Raw genomic sequence first — 21212 nt, forward strand, 5'->3', positions numbered from 1 at the left:
AAGACGTTAATCCTGGAAAATGGTTAACAGTGATGTACTTTAATGTCTGTGCACTTTAATGTCTGTGCACTTTAATGTCTGTGCACTTTAATGTCTGTGCACTTTCTGAAAACATCTGGCCATGGTAGTTTTCAACAAACGCTACTCAACAGAAGTAAATGGTGCATTTGTTATGGAATACATGTAGCTGCTAGTGAGTATTTAAAAAAGCAGAAATAGTAGTGTTGAAATAAACTTCAGTGACCATATTCATGGTTATGAAAGAAAATGGCAATACTACAAATAAAACATGTTAGTAGGATCAATGCATTGCCGGATTGAGTCTTTTGATTTCATTTGATTTGAAAATATTGAGTATCATCAGACATATCCTTTATATTAACATTTAACTCACACACACATGCAATTTAGAAACCCTTTTAAGTAGCCCAGACTCTCAGAGGCTGATCCTTCTCAGTGCGACACCACTGTCTGCACAACTAATCAGCTCCAAGTAGAATTTACCAAAACAACAGCCTTCCTGTTTTTCACGCACAACGCACTCATGAAAAAGAGTTTAAGAGCTGTATTGCTTTACCCGGCTGAGGTGGTGATGTAGATCTTGCTGCACACCAACAAGTCTTATGAGAATTTCAAGGAAAGATGTTTTTAGTTGTATCTTATTTGATCAAACTGTCTATTGGTGTAGTAAAGCATTGTTGTAACTGCAGTAGCTACTGTATGAAGGCTCAAAACAACAAAGTCCCTTCTAAGACGCAAGTTATTTAATTGACATAACACTTTTAAAAGCCAAGAGGCACCAAAGTGCATCACAAAGAGAGACCTACTGTATATGAATATGCCTACAAGCATGAAGACATAGATGTGCTGGGACTAAAACAGCATTAAAACAGAAGCTAAGTTAAAACACAATTTAGCTTTGCAGATATAAAGAAACGGCTGCTCCATGTAAGTTGAAAGGCGCTCTGCATTGGATCTGTGAAAAGAACAAAATGGAAGATGACACACTGTGATGTTCCCTGGTTCCCATTAATGTCAGTGGCTGTCATGTGTCAGAGCGACTTTGGTGTGGGACTGACACCTAGTCGTGGCCTTGAGACTCAAATTACAAAACACACTGTCCCACAGGATGGACAGCGCTGCCGACATTGATCTGAGTGGCTGCGACAAAGTGATCGTGTTTGACTTGTTTCATGCCATTGATTGGCAGGGAACGTATCATATGCCCAGCTTTTGATGTATTCAGGAGAGCGGAGGTGGATAGGAGATCCTGTGTCAAAGCTCTCTGTTCAATCTGATTGTAGCTTTTCAATGTAAAGTGCAACATGAAACCTTTATTATGTCATCGTACATGGCAGTCTAATTCAAAGTGTGTCAGCTGTCAGTGTGTTTGTGTGCTGTTGCTTTGCAGTGCGAAGTGGCAGGACTGTATGTTGGCATGTGTGTGTGTTTGTGCAGCCTAGTTTCTCCTCTAGCACAGAGTGTATTTATAGAACAACCCCCTCAAATCCCAACCATAGCAAAGTTGCCTGCACAGACACGCAGGCAATATGCTTCCCAATTATGTTTCTGTGCGACAGTGATGAGAGAAGCAGTATTGATTTTGTATTGATTTTGGTGCTATTTTGAAAAGGGATGTTTGGAAAAAATATTTGGAATATTAGATTGTAAATATAGATATTAAAAACGACAAAATGCCTAAGTCCATTTGAATAGTCTTATAGTTTAATTAGTCAATGTGATAAAACACATTTCATCCCAGTGTCTATTTTCTAAAACAGGAGGAGATATTCTGTTGTTATGGGAAAAAATATGGTCCACAGTTTTCTACTAAAAATAGCACGATAAATGAACCCCTCCAAGATCAAAGCCGGTTCATTTGGACAGGAAATCATGCCAACACACAACAACACACACACGCTAAGCGTCTCCTGCTTGCACGCACACTGGCATGTCCTCCCATGTCATAAACTGGGGGAAATATGTAACGGCTGTAACATGAATTCTGTTAGTCCTCTCTCTTACCATTACTATCTTTCTCACACACCAAAGCACACACACACACACTTCTTTCTTATCAGTCACAGTGAGCTCATTGCAGAGCTTGAGCGTGAACGGTGAGTGAGAAACCCCCACCTCTCTCCTCCTGAGCTCCTTACATAACACATAACCACCCAGCCCCCCAGGGGTACCCAGCAACACACCGTGTGTGTGTGTGTGTGTGTGTGTGTGTGTGTGTGTGTGTGTGTGTGTGTGTGTGTGTGTGTGTGTGTGTGTGTGTGTGTGTGTGTGTGTGTGTGTGTGTGTGTGTGTGTGTGTGTGTGTGTGTGTGTGTGTGTGTGTGTGTGTGTGTGTGTGTGTGTGTGTGTGTGTGTGTGTGTGTGCGTGCGTACATGTGCGCCGCGATCCCCCACCTTTAGTGAAATCCACAGGACTTGAAGTGGGGGGAAATCACGCATGCTGTAAAGCTCCATAAGATACCGCACGAGCCCATGTTTTACTCACATGCATGCATGATGGGATATCTCTGACGGAGCACTTGTCATTAGCTGCTCAATCACAGCGGAACATGTCTGCAAATGCCGAACGCTTACCCCGTTATTTTTCTGTCACGCAACATTTTGACACAACATTAACGAGCCTGCGAACATTCGGAGAGTCATTGCTATATGAGGAGTGCGCCTCCATGTGGAACAGCCCTGACACATTCTATACCATTAACCATGAAGTATACACACAACCATTATAAAAGTCACTGTGTGAACACAGGCGCTCATCTCCCAGCCCGTATGTTCACACATAGCGCTGCGTGTGTGTATTTTTAGCGCAGATAATGAATGCAGGCTTGTCACCGAGATACAATGAGGTTTAATATTCTAGATGGAGAGTCATCTGTTGTTTGGCCTTCCTCATTACTTCCAGGTCTTGAGTCCAAATGCTGCGAGGGGAAGGGTGGTGTGCCCTCTGTCGTGACTCATCTAAATGCTAAGGATGCTTTTCTCCCTTCATCCCTTTCATGTTGTGCTCATAGCTCATCTCAATTTCTCCAACCCCCTTTTTTCATTTGAATGTGTCATTATTCCCCCCCTCTCTTCTTCTCATCTCTTTTCACTTCCATCATTTTTCACCTACCATCCATGTGTTGCCCTCCTTCTCCACCTCTCTCCTCCGCCTCTTTCACACAGCAGCATCTCGTCCTCTGTCGTTCCGTCTCCATCCCTCAGTGTTGGTCTGAAAGTGAGAATCACCTCCGTCTCCTTCGCAGTGTACACCCCACAGGGACTACAAGTGATAAACCACACACTGAAAATAGTCTTCTCCTGTACCACTGTGTGTGAACTGATGAAATTGTAATTGACAAAACTATTCTGCATTGGTTTAATGAAGCATGTTAATGAAGCACGCTCTGAGGGCAGCGCATAACCTCCTTCCTGTCGAAACCAATTTCCCCTCAAGCCTGAGGTCGACTAAAGGCCAAATCAAAGTTTGACTGTAGCTTTGGGAAGAAACAGACTTAAAGTGTCCTTTGCAGTCAGCGTCACGGGTATATCAGCAGACTTTTTTCTTAAAAAGTGAAAATTAGCTTCTACGCCAAATGCATTCCTCGGACTCAGACGTAATCATGGTGGTTTAGCAATTATTCAAGTTTCACCCGCATTCACACCGATTTAGAAGGAAGCTGTCCCTTTTGTCAGATATGTAACTGTCTGCTGCTGAACTCATATGAACAGAAAGATGGCGAGGCGGCATAACGACGTGTTTCTGCTGGCACGCTTAAGAGCCAGAGGCCCAGTGGATGCATTAGATGTTGGAGATACAGGCACTCCAGGATTCATAGAGCAAGACAAATGTGTATACTCAGAGCAGTTTTAGGTCACCTGCACTGCCTGAAAGTGGGACATTAAAACAGGCCACAGGCTCTGGGTCAGTGGGAAAAAAGACTCTGCAAATCTACAGTAGAGCAATGCTGCCTCCAGTGCCAGTCCGACAACCAGGTGCTGACTCGGACACAAGGTCATCTGGAGAAGTATTCGGGATTATTGGCAATCATAAGGGGGACAAAAAGGAAGGGCTGAAACCACTCTGTCCCACATTTGAGATATGAAATCATCCATCAAGTTAACTGAGGTTGGTAGCAAACCAAGATGAGATTTCTGAGATCAGTGCAAACTTTGCAGGGCGGGCAGATATACCCTTTATGTTGGTGACAGCAGATGATGGATTACAATTTTCCCTGTCTGCAGTGAAACCCTGTCTGCAGTGAAACCCAGAAGGGTACTCAAGAATAAAAAAAAGTAGGACATGTCTAAAAGTAAAGTTAAAGTGACCAAATAGTACTTGATAAAAATAAAAATCTGCTAAATGCATGTCAAGAAAATGACAGACCATCAGGGATTAACCAGAGGACAGGAGTGAAATGACTTGGCTCGCCGGGGACTCAATGCTTGAGTGAGTTTTGAAAGGTCACCGTTGCTAATGTATCCTGTCTGGAGCTCGTCGTGGTCTATATAAGGCAACATGTCTGCTCGACTGTTGAAACAAAAAATGGATGAATCTGCAATTACCATAACATCCATCCAAAACCTAAATCAAGAGATAGACTGTTCACTTAGCTACTCCCCTTAGTTTCTGTTGCTATGCATTCTGTTGTTTCAGAGTTATGAAGTTCTGCTTTCGTAGGCAGATGTACCACTCAACAATTAAGGAAGTATTTTTTTTTAAACAATGCACCCTTGATTTGAAACAGATCAACTCTGGCTTCTCTTTTCTAGCAAACAACCATTTATATAAAAAGTGTCACTGGCATAACTTATCATCTGCAGCCAGAGGGCAGTTTGAGGAGGGATGCCCCCCCCCCCTTCAAAGTCAAGTCAAAGTCAACTTTAATGTCAATCTTTCAGTTTGTACAGACAGAGATCGAAATAACGTTTCCAACAATCCTGAATACAAAAATACAAATATGTATACAAATATGTATATCCTATATATATACAATCAACAGACACATATGCACATATGCATTAAGATAAAACACAACAATCAATATATACAAAATAACAAAATAACAGTCACTTCAATATCTTAGGGAATGTACATAGCAGAGTAAAAAAAATGATGCCCCTTGTTAACCTGCCCTCTCCATCCTCTGCTATCAGGGGGGGCAGGGGGATGTTTGGTTGGGTATCTAAGTCTGGCCAGCCTGACTCATTGATCATGGCTCTGAAATATCAGCAGTCTAGCTGAGCTGTGTAGATAAATCCATGGCGCTGTCCATGATGCTGAATTAGAAGTACGATTTGTAATTGCGACTTTTTGTCTAAGTCCTTCCCTTCTGTTCATTTGGGGCAGTTAGCTAGTCTTTGGTGATTGACATTAACTTAACTCATCACCTACTGGCTTTAAATATCTAGCTCAGCTAAGTAAATGCAGATACCTCCACGAGCAGTGGTGTCAAGCTGATTGAGACTGGGAAGTCTGTGAAAAAACTTTAATTGAACAATTAATTTAAAAGTACATTTCATGTGTTGGTTTGTTTTTGATGGCTCTATATATTAAACTGAGCTTAAAGAATCAAGTTAAAAAGTGTCCCTGACAAAAAAGTATGCTTCCTAACCAGCTGTTGCTTAATTTAGTAGACATTCAAATATAGCATCATTGTTTTTGTAATGCAGACAATGAGCCATACAAACATTTTGAAAAGAAATGTGCATTTTTCATAGATACAAAATGTTCAATGCTTAGTATAGCAACTACACATAATAAGCAAAACAAACATAGATAATAATTCTGAGGTACTGTATGTTACTACTGTAGGTAGTCAAAATAAACATAGTACTTATATATGTGCATGTTTTCACATTAGACGGCAAAGATACAGATAGAAGTGGCAAGAAAAGAAAAGATCCTTCAAGATGAATGCACATCACAATTGTTGTGAGGGTTTTTTATTGAGCAGTTAGTTATAATTGAAGACAAAATCCAGTCTTGTCTGAAAAAAAAAAACTAAAACTTTCAAATCGTATTGTCTTTTTACCTTACCGTTACTGAAATACATGTAATCCATATGTTAGTATAACCTATACTGCACGTCTATTGACTGTAGCAGGACGTCTGACTCATATCATCTCACCGGTGGCCCTGGACAGTCGGTGGTGATTCAGTGACTCAGTATGCGGCGGACTACCTCTGCGGGGCCGCTGCCCACATCAGATAAAACACTTAAACAATTACTGTCTTATCTGCTGTGGTGGGAGAGGAGCTTGTGGCCTCATTATGACCAGATTAGAGCGAGAAACAGAGCCCGGTCCCACTCATTCTTCACTGCTGATCGTCAGTCCGCCGGGCCCTCAGGTGACACTAACCACATTACAGTCTTCACACAGACGCACAGAATGACAGTCCAACATACCCGCCCGGGACCCACTTTATTCCATTACAAGTCTCACTCTTTCCTGCTGCTCCAAGTTAGCTATGTTGTGATTTTATCTTCAGGGATTGTCACCGAAACACCACAACAACCACAGAATGATATTATACAGTATCAAGGAATAATTCTTATAACCCATTGTGTTTTAAAGTAGTAATTGATTGTAGCAACTATTAAGGATATCCAAGTTGCAACCATTACGCTTATTAACCATTACATTTATAATGGAGCCCAGGCAATACTGCATTGTTTAGGTAGATACTGCTATTTAAATGTTGTCGGCCATTGAAACAACTTGTATGATGCCATGTATCTTAGGTAACTAGAAACACATTTTACAGTGACAGTCCATTTCCTTGGAAATATAGCTGTCAAAAACAATATTAAACAACATTGAATAAACATAATGATTAAGTTTGAGCATAAAATAAAGATATCAGACATATAAACAGATTATTTTTACATCAAATCAAATTGTATTTATATAATATAGCCCAATGTCACTAAACACATTTGTCTCCGTAGGCTACAGATCAACAAACATGAATGACAATATACAAATCTATATAGAATATTGTAACATTACAAGATAAAAATGTAAAATACAATTGGTATAAAATACAATAAAAATACAAAAAGATGAAATACCATAAAATGTAGGACCCTCGGAGGATGTTTGGAGGCTATAGGCTTTATTCAAAAGGAGGCTCCCCCTCCAAACATGTTTTTTTATGTTTGGAGGGGATCTTCTATTTCATTAAACAATTAAACTCTAATTTATTTCCGCACTGCAATTATCAGCTGACTTATACGCTGATAACAATATACCAGTCAGTGATTATCTTTAATTATTAGATGTATCTTTCAGGCTCTAAGTCATTATCATGAGTAATTTGGTAACCCCCCCCCCCGCCCCCATTGTGTTGTCATAATGTGAGATATTGTCACTAAGATTTGAATTGCCAAACTTTCTGTAGATAAAAATAGATGGATATGAAGGTTGACATGTGAATTAGCTGGGTTGATGCTGAATAAGTTAAAGCAAAAATAAAACTGCAGACGATAGCAGGTCTTCTTTTAAAACTATGACTCAAACAATACATTCAAGAGTAAGCGACAACACAATTAAAATGGGAAGACAATATAATGAAAGCAGTGAGAAGTTCTTCAGGAGATGCTCTGTGTTTTTTCCAGCCCGCTCTCACATCTCGTCTCCCTCGCTCTCTTTCATGTGCAGACAATGTGAAAAGACACTCAGAAATTGAACAATAGCATTTGAAAAAATGATGAAATCTTAATTCTTTCTTTGTACTGTCACACACACTATCTCCATTTCTGACTTTGTATCTTCCTGGTCCATTTGCCGCCTGCCTCTCTCTCCTCCTCTGTTTGTGTTGCAGGCAGCCAGCGCTCTCCATCCTAGCATGCCCTCACATTTGTTCCGGTGTTTCTCCCCCCCGCTCCCAGCACAGGAGATGCATTAGAGTCGTCATTGGCTGTCTCAATGTGCTTTGACAGCTGTTGACAGGCCCTGTGGCATTCTTATTTATCTAATCAACAGCCAGTCAGCTTTAGTACAAGGCATGGCAGTAAATCAGCGTCGACCTCACGTAAACTCCTTCACATGATATGTGTATGTTATACCACGGGCCTGACGCTGATATCATGGCCCTCAAATTACTATATGTAAATGTATTTCTTAAATACGATACAGTACGATATAATTTGTCCCTGTAAGGAAATGTGTCCTGGACTCCTTTCACTGAAGATACAAATCATACATAGAATAATAAAAAGACATCAACATATTATCACACACATATTGACTCGGCATTCACTTCGGACTTTATACAGTAGGTCTTGGTTCAATGGTATCAATGTTCACCTTTGGGTGTTCGAACACAGATGCTTGGTAGCAGTCGATTCCTCTTTTCTGATTTGAATCAACAAAGGATACAGCGAAGGAGGTGTGAGGTCTAAAACAAAGAAATATAAAAGTGCAAAAATATAATTAGATTCCAAGCAACAGGTTAATTTAACTTAAATATCTTATTATAATCAATAGAAATACATTTCCTTTAATCCTGCTACTATATTAATTATTATTTTTAAACCAAATCCACCCAATCGACAGCCTTTCCAACTAAATATATGCATATACTTTACTGACAATGGTGACCTATTGCACAACCCTCATGGCCAACATCTCTAACATCACATGTGAGCTTTAAGCGTGTTAAAAATCTGACAAAGAAGTGACTTTTACTAAATAGCAGATCATAAAATGGAACGGAGTATGTTTTTTTCTGTGGTCAGTCAGTCTAACATTGACTAAATTGTCCCAACATCTAGAGCAGTGGTTCTCAAATGGGGGTACGCGGACCCCTAGGGGTACGTTGGGGTACTGCAGGGGGTACATGAGATTTATTTTATGTTAATGAAAAAAAAGAAAGATAAATATACCAATTTTAGGAAAAGTAACGAAGTTTGAGCAGTGTGGGTTTTGTATTAATAGACTAGAGTTACACATATTTCAAAACATAAGTGTAATAACTGCAGTTTGCCTCCCTGTCAGAATGACAAAGATCCTCAGTGAAGCCCATGTTTCTCACTAAATTGTAAGTACAACTTAAAGATCAGTTCAATGCAACTAATGTCGTCTTAGTGTTATTGCATGATATTAAAATTGTTTGGCCATGAATTTAGTGATAAATTGTAAACATTTGAAATGTAGCATTTAGGTGTTTCTCAGTTACAAGGTTGTTGTTTTAATAAATCAGACACTGATGGTGCAGCGCTGTGCTGTACCTCTTTATATAGGCATTGTTCCCCTAACAAATAGTTTTTGTGCTGATCAGGGGGGTACTTGGCAGAATCTTTTTTTCAGAGGGGGTACATTATTGAAAAAAGTTTGAGAATCACTGGTCTAGAGGATAGATTATTATTGTACTTTTTGTTATTTTAGCACCAAAAGAGGTCAACGGTTTTCCTTTTCAAGTGAAATGTCACCAAGATATTTTGATCGTGAACTTTGTAAGTCTACAGATGGAAACCATTTATTTCATACAGTGCATTTGGGTTGAATTCAGTTGTGAAAGAAAACACAAATACTACTTTTTAAAGGATTAAAAGATGAACAACTCGAGAATCAACTCAATACTCACATGCAGAACTTGATAAATATGTCCTAATGTTCCTCTCTCTGCTCCCCCCCCCCCCCCCCCCCCCCTCACTCTCTGTGCAGACCATGCTGACTGCCATCTCGATGAGTGCCATCGCTACCAATGGAGTAGTGCCAGGTGGGTGAGCAGACGCTGGCACCACACAGTGATCACTGTTTGTGTCTGTCCGCTTCTAAAATTCTCTTTTCACTGATTGCTTTTGGCACGTTACACCCAGCGCAGCTTGATATCCCCAGAAACATTAAAAGCTGTAGTCTGGGATCTTGTGCACTTTAACTTTTCCTCACACAACGTTATTTACACAAAATACAACGCGAGCCAAATGCCTGAAATGCAGCACTGGATGTATGTGTTTGTCTCTGTATGCAGACACATTTACACAGCATGGCTATGTTTCATAATTTGAGTTTACAAAGTAATGATGGCCTACGTCTTACCAGTTGGAGTGGATGCAGCAGGGGTCAGAGCAAATTACAGGCTTGTGGGAAAGTGTGGAACTGTGTGCCAATTATAACTGTCTCTGGTATATCTGGTGCAAGCCTCATGCCACTGCAAAGTGCTGATTAAGGTCTATTGAGTTATGCGTAGTTCATTTACTTGCACACTGTTAGGAAATACAAGCACTGTGAATAAACACAATGATACAAATAAGTCACAGGAGCAGAATAACTCAAATGTCAACTATTGGAGAGCAACATGACAAAAGCAAGGTCGTGTAGTTACACAAATACTTCAGTCTAAAATAAATTAGTATGACAACCAATTAAAGAAATAATTAGTCAAATGTACTAGCTTCACAAACTTGCAGTTGCTTTTTCTTTGATATGTATTGAATACTTGTTTGTCGTTTTATAAATATAACAATTGTCAGACGTCATTACATTAATGCTACTGATGATTTGTTGTCCTTTGAAAAGTTGTGACACTTAAATATCTACTTCAATTCAACTAGTTAATGTGTGTCTCAAAAGTGCATTGCACAAAAATGTAATTCATTGAAATACACAACATTTACAAAGCTCATCACAAATGTATATAGTGAACATTGAGTAATTCATTCAGTTGCACATTAAAAAGTATATTTCATCAACTTGAATCATACACACATACCAGTATGTGTGTTAACATTGTTGTGTTTGTGTGCAGCCGGAGGCGCCTACTACATGATATCCCGGTCCTTGGGCCCTGAGTTTGGGGGTGCGGTGGGGATCTGTTTCTATCTGGGGACAACCTTCGCCGGAGCCATGTACATCCTGGGGGCCATCGAGCTCCTCCTGGTGAGAGCAATCCTGTTTCCTTCATCAAGACATCTGCTTTATCTTCACAAAGTTAAGAGACACAATTTAAAGATTAAGCCCACCAGGTGAAGTAAGTCTAAATAAGGCGTTGTAGATATAAGATGGTGCATTTTCCATCTTAAACATATTCTTAGTGGTTAATAATTGGTTATAGATTTGACAACACTTCCAGGAAAGCTGCCATGTTTTCTCAGATTGGAAATCAGCAGCAATGGCCACTAACAGTGCAGTGAGGTTAATAGTGTGAGTAAAGGAGGTCCTCTTTGTACAGCATACTTGAAACGACATCCATTTGATGTTGCCAGACCATAATGAGCAGGAGAGTAAATGATTGGATGCCATTGCCAGCTTGGTGGAGTATGACCACTCAAATCACAGTTTCTCCTCCGCTGCAATGAACTCTGCAACTTCATAAATTGACAATTGTATCAGAGCGATATCACTGTAACATAAGCTTCTTTCAGCAGGAAGGTGAAGTCATTAAACATCAAGTACAGGACACCATAATTGACTTTAGGTTAAATCGTGTTTGTAATACCTAAAACATTTAGTTTCATGGTGGAAAGCAGGTCCCAGTATAGGACATGCTTCAATGATATGAGGCCAAACAACACCAGCAGTACAGGAATTCAAAAACCAATCAAAGATTTCTCCTGAGAATAAGGGTTTTTCATTTTTCTTTCTTTTCGTTTCTCATGCTTTGTGTCTGTGTGGAGGGAGAGCCTCATCATCTTTCTAAGCAATGGAAGTGGTATCAATCTATTCATCTAACTCATCTAAAGCTTATAGGTATTGAGCTTTTCCTTTAACGTTTGTCATTACATCCATAGATATATGTTTACGCATGTATAACAAAATCATTTAAAACTAGAGATATGTGACCAAGTAGAAGAAAGACACAAGATTAGAATTTTAAAGATTTAGATTGTTTTCAAGGGGGTGAAAGTGTTCAATAGGTTCTTATCAAAGTCTAATTGAGCAGAATACAATTCAGTATTTCATACGACTGTAATCCATTGCATCCGAATGCAGTGCAGCTCCTACAGCGGCCACATGCACATATCATTCAAGTGTATTGAGTGTTCTCAATCCAAATGAAACCTAGCAGTGCATCACTATGTGCCACATGCCTAAAAATAGAGCTCCCCTTCAGTGTATTTCCCTCCACAAAAAAGCTTTGAAGCTATTTTTTATCAAGCTGTGTGTTCTTCAACGTGAATTCTGAGCAGTTGATGAAATGCAGGGATCTTTCATCTTGATCTTCATCCCTCTCCTCCTCCTCCTCCTCCTCCTCTTCCTCCTCCGCCTTTTTATTCTAACTCCTTCCACTGCAGTCCCCCATGCATGGGCTATTGAGTAATTATGCAAATGCTGCATTAGCGAGCGATCAAGACTCTGGCGGAGAAACAAGACAATTCCTTGAAACAGCTCTCACTTTAGTCGACAGTTATCAACATACCAGAGTGTTCTTTTTTATTTTCTTATTCTTCCGTTACTCTCCTTCTGGATGCCTCCTAATGGTTATGCAGAGTTTGATCATGCCTGGAGGTTAATTCTGTCTTCTGGGTCAAAGCTGGCTTAGTTTCCATTGTAAAATAACAATCCCTGCAGAATTGTAAGGAGCGGATCTGGAGAAGACTGATTTGAATATGTTTCATCCTTCCACCCAGGCCAAGAACACAAACTGAGGCTGCTATTTTAGGAAGCATGCACAGTTCACAGTGAAGCAGGAGATTTGTTTGCCTCTGATAACGCTGTTCAGATCACTTTCTCCAGCCAAATGACCAAAATGAGCCCCGACTTCCTACTTGTTCTCGTCAATTTTATTTCCTCTTCATGGTGATTCAACCAGATGATTATTAAAACAAAAAATGGAGAAATTCCCATGCTTATGTAACAGCGTTCTGCATGAATCATCATAAGCTGATGACAGGCTAATTAAGGGTTTTACCATGTTATATATGATGGCACTATTCTTAGATTGACCCGTAGTAAAATGGCAGTTAATTTTGAATATTAATACCATGCTTGAGTTCTTTAATTAGGCAGAACTTTAAAAAGCAGAGCGGTATTCTGTGTGCTGCTCCGAGCTCCAGGAGAGGACTGTTAATGTGAGCATCACATGTTTTCACACTTCAAAGAGTTGTCCTCCTCACTCACCTCACGCTTTTCTCACCTCTCCTTTATTTCTATTTTTCTTTTTTTTACCCAGGCTGAGGTTTATTTAATTCAGCAGTAAACAGCGAGCTAGAGGCTTGTGACCTCAGATCTGCCAGTTTATATCCCCAGACTGGCCGGGGAAAGCGCGAGGAGGGAAAGTGGATGAGTTATACTCCCCAAACAACTAACACCAAGATGCCCTTGAGCAATGATGAGATTGTATGGAACTTTTTTGAGAAAATAGCAGGTGTGATATCACTCGATATTTAGCGGTGATATAGAATGATATTTAGATTTTCTTCACACTGCACATTTCACTTTTATATTTAATTGAATATGTTATTCCTTGCACACTTACTGTAAATAATATCTTACTTTTACATTTTGTTAGCTTTACTTGGCCCTTCATAGCGTTTACTCAACAGATAGTCTACAGATTTCTATCTTTCACTGTGAACATGTATGTATTTTACTTTTGAGTTCTGTTTTATTTCTATTTTGAGATGTTTCTATTTTATGCTTGTTTATCTCCACATTATGTGCAATGCCTCGGTTTAACATGCCACTGTGATGAAAAATGTCCCAATCAGGGATCAATAGAGTAAGTCTTAATAGAATGTCTTTAATATCATAACCCTTTCACTTCAGATCTACATAGCACCCAAAGCAGCCATCTTTCCCCTGGAGGGTCTGGAGGGGGCCGAGGCGGAGGCCGCCCTGCTGAACAACATGCGGGTGTACGGCACCATCCTGCTCTTCTTCATGGCCACGGTGGTGTTTGTCGGAGTGAAGTACGTCAACAAGCTGGCCCTGGTCTTCCTGGCCTGCGTCATCCTCTCCATCCTGGCCGTGTACGCCGGGGTCATCAATACCGGATGGGATCCTCCAGAATTCCCGTAAGCCAACCAAGACGGTCAGACAGAATATTAGCTTAGCCGAAAAAACATAACCATAACACTAACTACGAGGCGAAGACAATACATCAGACTGATGCAATACACACCTGATGTCAGAAAACATTTATACAACCTGTCATTATATTGATAGGAAGTTAGAAAGCCACCTCTATTGATTGGAAAGCTGAAAAGGATTGGGTTGGTTTTCATTCATCATGGTAAACACTGAAGTAAAGTCATTAAGATGCTGATGAATACAACAGTTACAGGTAACATAGCCGTCCATTTTTAAACTTATTTTCGTACATTTTAAACTCAGAGGTCTGAACTTGTTTTGACCTGAACAATTACTTGATTCCTGTAGAGAATAATGTTGTTTGAAGCTCAATTATAAATGTGTAATTTTTTATATCAAAATCATTTTAGTTACTTATTACTATTTACATCTGTAGTGCTTTATTACCAGACGTCACCCATTTATTATAGTAGTAGTTTTAGTATTATCATTATTATTACTATTATTAATGTTGTTGTTGCTGTTGTTGTTATAATTATTTGTATTATTGTGTTACTTGTTCTTCCCTCCAGTGTGTGTCTCCTGGGCAACCGCACCTTGGTGTCGAAGAACTTCGACGTGTGTGCTAAGACCATCGAGTCAGCCAACGGGACCGTCACCACCCAGCTGTGGCGCATGTTCTGTGACTCACCGCTCCTCAATGCGACCTGCGACAAGTACTTCGTAGCCAACAATATAACTCAGGTCCAGGGCATCCCAGGGGTCACCAGCGGGGTCCTGGCAGGTGGGTCTGGATCTGCCTTGTACCATTTGCACACAGTGAGCACACAAAACAACAAACCTGGAAGAGGAAAGAGATTGTCTGATCTCTTACCTACATAAAATAGCAATACTATATTTAAAAAATAATCTGTACAAGTATAAATCCTGCATTCAATATCTTCCATAATTTAAAAAAACAAAAGTGTTGGCTTCAAAATATACCTAAAGTAGCAATTATGCATATTAAGCCATTTCAGTATCAACTTTATCACAGCTGATAAAGGTGGAGCTCATTGACTTTACTCATGTCCTTAACTACGTCAATGTTTATTTATGAGTTGATTTATATTTTGAAATAGCTAGTCATCTGTAAAAGTTCTAACTGTACTTACTGCCAACAAAATGAGGTGGAGTGGAAGTATAATGTAGCATAACATGTTCATGTAACTCAAACGTGTACTTAAGTACAGTGCTTCAAGTAAATGTACTTTATTACAACGACCAGTGTGCACATGCCCACATTTTAAGTACACAAATATGTACAGTAGCCTATGTATTTTTCTTAATATGCTGTAGTCATGGATAATTGATTAGTTGAGTTTAGTCGTCAAAGTAAAAATGCTTACATTAAAGTGACCTGACGTGCAAAAGGTGGTCTTTAAGCAGATTGTTGCTATGTGCTTTGTCTGTCGTCAGATGGGGAAATGTAAAACTGTTTCCATTATAATCCCCTGAAGAATTTCTTTAGGGGGCATTAGGAGTAAATAAGGAATAATGCAATTATGAAAATAAAGCTGTCACGGGTTGCACCGCTTCAACTCACAATATGCATTAGAGTAATTGATTTACTGAATTTGCCAAATTATATACTAATGCATTTCTATGTCATATACAGAAAAAAAATATATAAATATTTCTTTCTTTCTAAATACCCTGAAAAGTCAGGGTATTTAGAAAGTGATATTGTTTCACTAAGACCAACAGAAGCGAGTAACAGACCGTAGCAGCAGTTTGTCCACCCTGGGTGACCGCACACCTGAGGCTACAGCAAACAGAGCTAGGTTAACCTCGTTCCTCTCTAGTAGTTACTACAGGGGCAACAGTTAGCCCTGTTTTAATGATCGATGTTTGCAAATCAGAGTCAATGGTTTTGAGGTTTCATTGTTTTATCAAAAAGCCTTTTCTTATGTGTTTAACCAAATTATTACTGTTTGCCCCTTTTGTAATGTCTTCATGGAGGAGAGCATGCCCACATCCACTCAGAATGCAATCACAAATACATTACAAATGTACAGTCACATTGCGACATGGAAGGAAATACGAAAATGATTGGTGTGTGAATACTACAGGGAAATATATACTGAGGAAAACCCAAGATAATCACATTGGTGTGCAATGCTCATGTCAACACTGAAATACAATTTGAGCTCAGTTTATTAAAAATTATTTTACCCTGATTTCCTCTTAAGCCCCACGGACCCGGTTCCGGGGCCGAAATCACATCATTTGCAGGAAACAACATCTAGGAAACCTTAATATTTAATAAACTATGAATATTTTATATCCATATAACGGAACAAAACTAATTTAACTGATATTTTTCATTTTTCTTTTTAAAAAAAACACACAATGCTAACACTGAATTAGCCCCGAGCGAAAAATGCTAACCTATTACTGCACCGACTACTACTCCTAGCTCCCTTATTACTTATCCTAGGTGCACATCCAACACATCTTTTATGATCGCAAGGAGATACATAATTTAACGGTGCCCACCTCAATACTGAAAGATACAAACTCGCGATGTTATCAACAAAAACATACATCAAAACATGTGGCGCTAGGTAGCCAAAAACGCTAACATGGCTTACCTTGGTCTTTGTCTGGTCATAACTGGTCTTCAATGGCATTAAAAACGATAAAAACGATGCTGTAGTTAATCCATAGGTTAATATCCAATGTGACTGCGTCCCCTTTGAAATGTTCTGATAATCCATAAGCAATAAAAACTGCTTTTCCGTTTCCAGAAATCAGAGCTGGGATATTCCTACACTCTGCAACAAGATTTCATGTGCAGAGACGCCAGTCTATGGGATGATTTCCCTTCGATTCTATTGGCTCTAACGGTCAGGAAGAGATGTCACATGTCAAAATCGAGCAAGGGGGGCCAGAGATAGGTCAAATCCACCCAAATGGCCCCAGAAGAGGTTTTTTTTTTGCTAAATCTGTCTAAAAAGGTCAAATATCACTTGTTTTGCATCAATCTTGATACAGGGTACTTATTATATGTTATACTTTGGATTTCTAAAGCTTTTAGTCTACTAACCCGTCATCCAAGGTTAGTTTTTGGACGGACACTATAATTTACAGTTTTTTACCATGTTCAATCTGAATTTTCTTTAAAATAAAAAACATCTATATTGATTCTGACTTTTCTACATCCAACTCACAGGTTTATCATTACTTTGAGAAAAAGTATTATTAATTTAATCCTTTTAGAAGGGAAGATATGGTCATTTGTTCTGGGAATGTCATTTTCGAGCCTGAAACCTGAAAAACAGGCTTGGGGCTTAACAGGTTACATTTTAATTTTTTTTTTAAATGTAATGAAAATGTTTCTATGATCCAAATGTAAAACTACTTCAATACTTCCCTGTCCCACTTCCAGAGAACATGTTTGGGACTTACTATGAGAAGGGGGACCTGATCGCCAGGAAAAACATGGAGTCAGTAGAGGACCAGGACGACCCTCTGACCAACTCAAACCGCTACGTGCTGGCCGACATTGGCAGCTTCTTCACGCTGCTCGTCGGCATCTACTTCCCCTCTGTCACAGGTGGAACTCTCAATCTTATATGGATCTTTTTCATTTTGTGGTTTCTGATTTTCATGTTAGGAATATACATGAACTTATTATTATTCTGCAGCTTCTAACTTGCCCTGTGTTTGTATTTGTTGTTGACCTAGTTAAAATGTTTGCTTCTCCACTTTGTGCTCAGGGATCATGGCCGGCTCCAACCGCTCCGGAGACCTGCGTGATGCTCAGAAGTCCATCCCCATTGGAACCATTGCAGCCATCACCACCACCTCCTTTGTCTGTATCCTCTCACTACTGCCCCCTGCAGGTTGACACGTGTCTCTGCACCGGCCAATTTCAAAAACATTTAGTATTCAACCCAATTTAAATAATTAGAATATTGCCAAATATTAAATCAGTGGAATATCATGTTTTCTAAAAACCCTCTGTTCAGCCCAGAGTAGCCATTACAAGTTATATATAAAACAAGAAAGTACTATGACAAAAAAGTATCAAGAATCATCGAACCACAAGTGCGAAAAGCCTAAAAGTGCAGAGAGATATACAAGAATAAAAATGGAATAACATGGTGTTTTCACAACATATTTAAAGTATGTTCAGTATAAAGCATTTGCATGAATGTAGTCATATAAGACATCTAAAAGCCCTAAAATAATTGTGGCCAGAAATCCACTCAAACAGTGTTGTAAGCTCTGCGATGATTTGTCAGACACCACCATCCCATGTTGACAGGACTTGAGGTGATGATGCACTTCTGTGCTTGTCTGCTGTAACGAAATCACACTGATTGGCCGGCAGGGCGCTCCATAATTAAAGGTCAACATAGTTTAAACCATGAAAGGCCATAACTGCTTTAATACCAGAGTGATTTTGATTATGGGTTTGCATTATCTTTCTGATTTGCACAAAGTATTCCTGTGATGACGGTGACACTCTTTTATTTTATTGAATACTCTCAGGCTCCCACCAACAATGCTTATTAAATGTTTATAAGAAAGAAAAACAATATCACACAAGTAAAAACAAAATAAATTCAAATAAGGGCTAACATATAACATACATTTGTCGGTGTAATTGCAAATGAATAAACTTAATGTATATTTTAAGTATAAATACAAAGAGGTGTGAAAATATGTAAAAGATGTTATGACATTGTTATGACATTAAAAAAAAGTTGGCATTTGAAACATTATTTGGCCGTGCTTCAGCATACACACAGGCAGATGTGATTACAGGCCTCTTACTCTGAAGCAGCCATCTTGAATCTCCTCCATGTATCTCAGTAATCAGCTTGGGGTCTACACCAATTTGATTAAGACCTTTAATCGCATCAGTGGACTGCCTATGCAATCACGAGTTAATAAAGCAGAAGGATATTAGTTACAATGTCATTGATCTCTGAGATATTATCCCAAACAAAATCGATTGCTGTCTTTTCTCAGCAAACACTGTTGATTGCTTTATCAGATCGTTGAGTGCATCTTCCAAGGGAAAGGTTTATAATTCTTATAATCAAATCCTGTCAATTACTGAACAGGTCTCATCTAAGGAACATTCATGCTTGCTAATCAAATATACATCTGTCTATGAAATTATTTCCTGATCCAAAACTGCTCAGACATGACCAGTGTGATTCTGTTCGGTGCCTGCATCGAGGGAGTCGTCCTCAGGGACAAGTAGGTCCTTCAATTGGAGAAGAAATTTGAATCAACTGATTATTCTTCTAATAATATGCTTGCTGTTAATAATACAAAATAAAAATGCATTAAAATGATCCTTTCTTGTGTCCTATAGGTTTGGAGAGGGAGTCCACGGGAATTTGGTCATTGGCACATTGGCTTGGCCGTCACCATGGGTGATCGTTATTGGCTCCTTCTTCTCCACCTGTGGGGCGGGGCTTCAGAGTCTGACGGGGGCCCCTCGTCTCATGCAGGCCATCGCCAAGGACGGCATCGTGCCTGCCCTCCGGGTCAGTCTGTCTATTCAATAACACCACAGAACTTTCTTAATTTATTTATTCATAGATTTTTTCATTTATCAGATAAGACATTAACACAAACAATCGTCTCAAGGTACATGTAGAGCAGCGTTTCCCAACCTGTGGGCCGCGGCCCCCCTAGTGGTCCGCGGAGGCATTGCAAGTAGGTTATATAGGTCAGACAACATCTATTGTTTCAGGGCCACTGTATAGCTCAGTTGGTATAGCTAGCGGCCAGGTAGACCAATCACAGGTGAGGGTGATACTGATTTTCACATCTCTAAACCATTGGTTGTGCGATTTGAGCACTGAGAAAACTGAAACATTGACTTTAACTATATGTACTATGTCAAAAATGTCACATTAGGTTTGTTGAAATAATATTAAGTTAAGTTGAACCATTTGAATTTAAACTAATGTTATTGCTTCCAGCTAAGCTAATACAGTCATGTGGAATCTGTTGACATACAGTAATACATTTAATTCAAGTTTTTAGGGGTTATATTCTTCCATTTACACCAAATGTCCTTTCCTTTATTAATGTGCAAGATTTCTCTGTGCTGTCCCCGCAGATCTTTGGCCATGCAAAGGCTAACGGAGAGCCCACATGGTCTCTCCTGCTGACCGTTTGTATCTGCGAGATCGGCATCCTCATCGCCTCTCTGGATGCTGTGGCTCCCATCCTCTCCATGTGAGAACTTTTGAATTCACTGCTATTTTCAAACCGACGTTGGGAGATTTCAGAGCAGCTAGTTCCCTTGCTATTCCCTAAATGTTGCAAATGGCACATTTTATTGACTCAGATTTAGCTCATCAGACAAAAGGACATGCCGCTCTACTGCTCTAGTGACACAGTGAATCTCAGTGAATGTGACGGATATCGACACAGGATACTCTTTGGACTATAGTCGTGGTGATATCCCTATAATGTCACAGGCAGAGATGGCAAAAGTACACACATCAGTACAGTAGAAGTACAGATACTCGTGTTTAAAAGTAAAAGTACAAGTACTGACTAAACTTCTTAACTCAAGTAAAAGTAAAGAAGTATAGGCTTCAAAATGTACTTAAGTAAAAAGTACCCATAACTACCAGCTGTTTTAAAGAGTGACTGACCTCCCTTTATATTAATAGAACAATAATGTCATTGTTAGCTAATGAATGTTTCGATGCTGAACAACGGCAACATGACAACATTTCCATTGGTCCCTCGTCTTTAGAGAAGACCAGGAAATGATGGATACACGGATCGTGTTCAAATCAACAGGCACGCAATGACTCTAAATAATAATGATCACGCCACTAAACACACATTAAAACTAAAGTAACGAGCCTGTTTTGAAAATGTAAGAAATAGAAAGTACAGGTATGTGTGTTTAACATGTAAGAAGTCAAAGTAAAAAGTCATCAGAAAAATAAGTAGTGGAGTAAAGTACTGATAGCAGAAAAATGTACTTAAGTAAACGAACAAAGTATTTGTACTCCACTACTTCCCACCTCTGGACACAGGATATAAGAGTTGTGTTTTTAACTGTGTCCCTTTGTGTCCTGCAGGTTTTTCCTGATGTGCTACATGTTTGTGAACTTGGCCTGCGCTCTGCAGACGTTGCTAAGGACTCCAAACTGGAGACCGCGCTTCAAGTTCTACCACTGGTCAGTTCAGACGCTACTGAGA

The 21212-nt window shown here is 39.4% G+C and overlaps 1 protein-coding gene across 3 annotated transcripts in view; it reads left to right on the forward strand.

Annotated features, from left to right (window-relative positions):
- LOC117447078 (solute carrier family 12 member 5-like) overlaps nt 1-21212 on the forward strand; it is a 191656-nt gene that overhangs the window by 161262 nt on the left and 9182 nt on the right. For all 3 annotated transcript variants that reach the window (XM_034083671.2, XM_034083673.2, XM_034083675.2), the window contains exons 5-14: nt 9672-9726; nt 10756-10886; nt 13716-13963; nt 14552-14763; nt 17410-17577; nt 17741-17839; nt 19178-19235; nt 19354-19528; nt 20110-20228; nt 21092-21190. In XM_034083671.2, coding sequence (XP_033939562.1) covers nt 9672-9726; nt 10756-10886; nt 13716-13963; nt 14552-14763; nt 17410-17577; nt 17741-17839; nt 19178-19235; nt 19354-19528; nt 20110-20228; nt 21092-21190 — 1364 coding nt within the window. The remainder of the gene's footprint in view (nt 1-9671; nt 9727-10755; nt 10887-13715; nt 13964-14551; nt 14764-17409; nt 17578-17740; nt 17840-19177; nt 19236-19353; nt 19529-20109; nt 20229-21091; nt 21191-21212) is intronic.

Source organism: Pseudochaenichthys georgianus, chromosome 5 (assembly GCF_902827115.2).
Source record: "Pseudochaenichthys georgianus chromosome 5, fPseGeo1.2, whole genome shotgun sequence".
Taxonomy (NCBI): Eukaryota; Metazoa; Chordata; class Actinopteri; order Perciformes; family Channichthyidae; genus Pseudochaenichthys; species Pseudochaenichthys georgianus.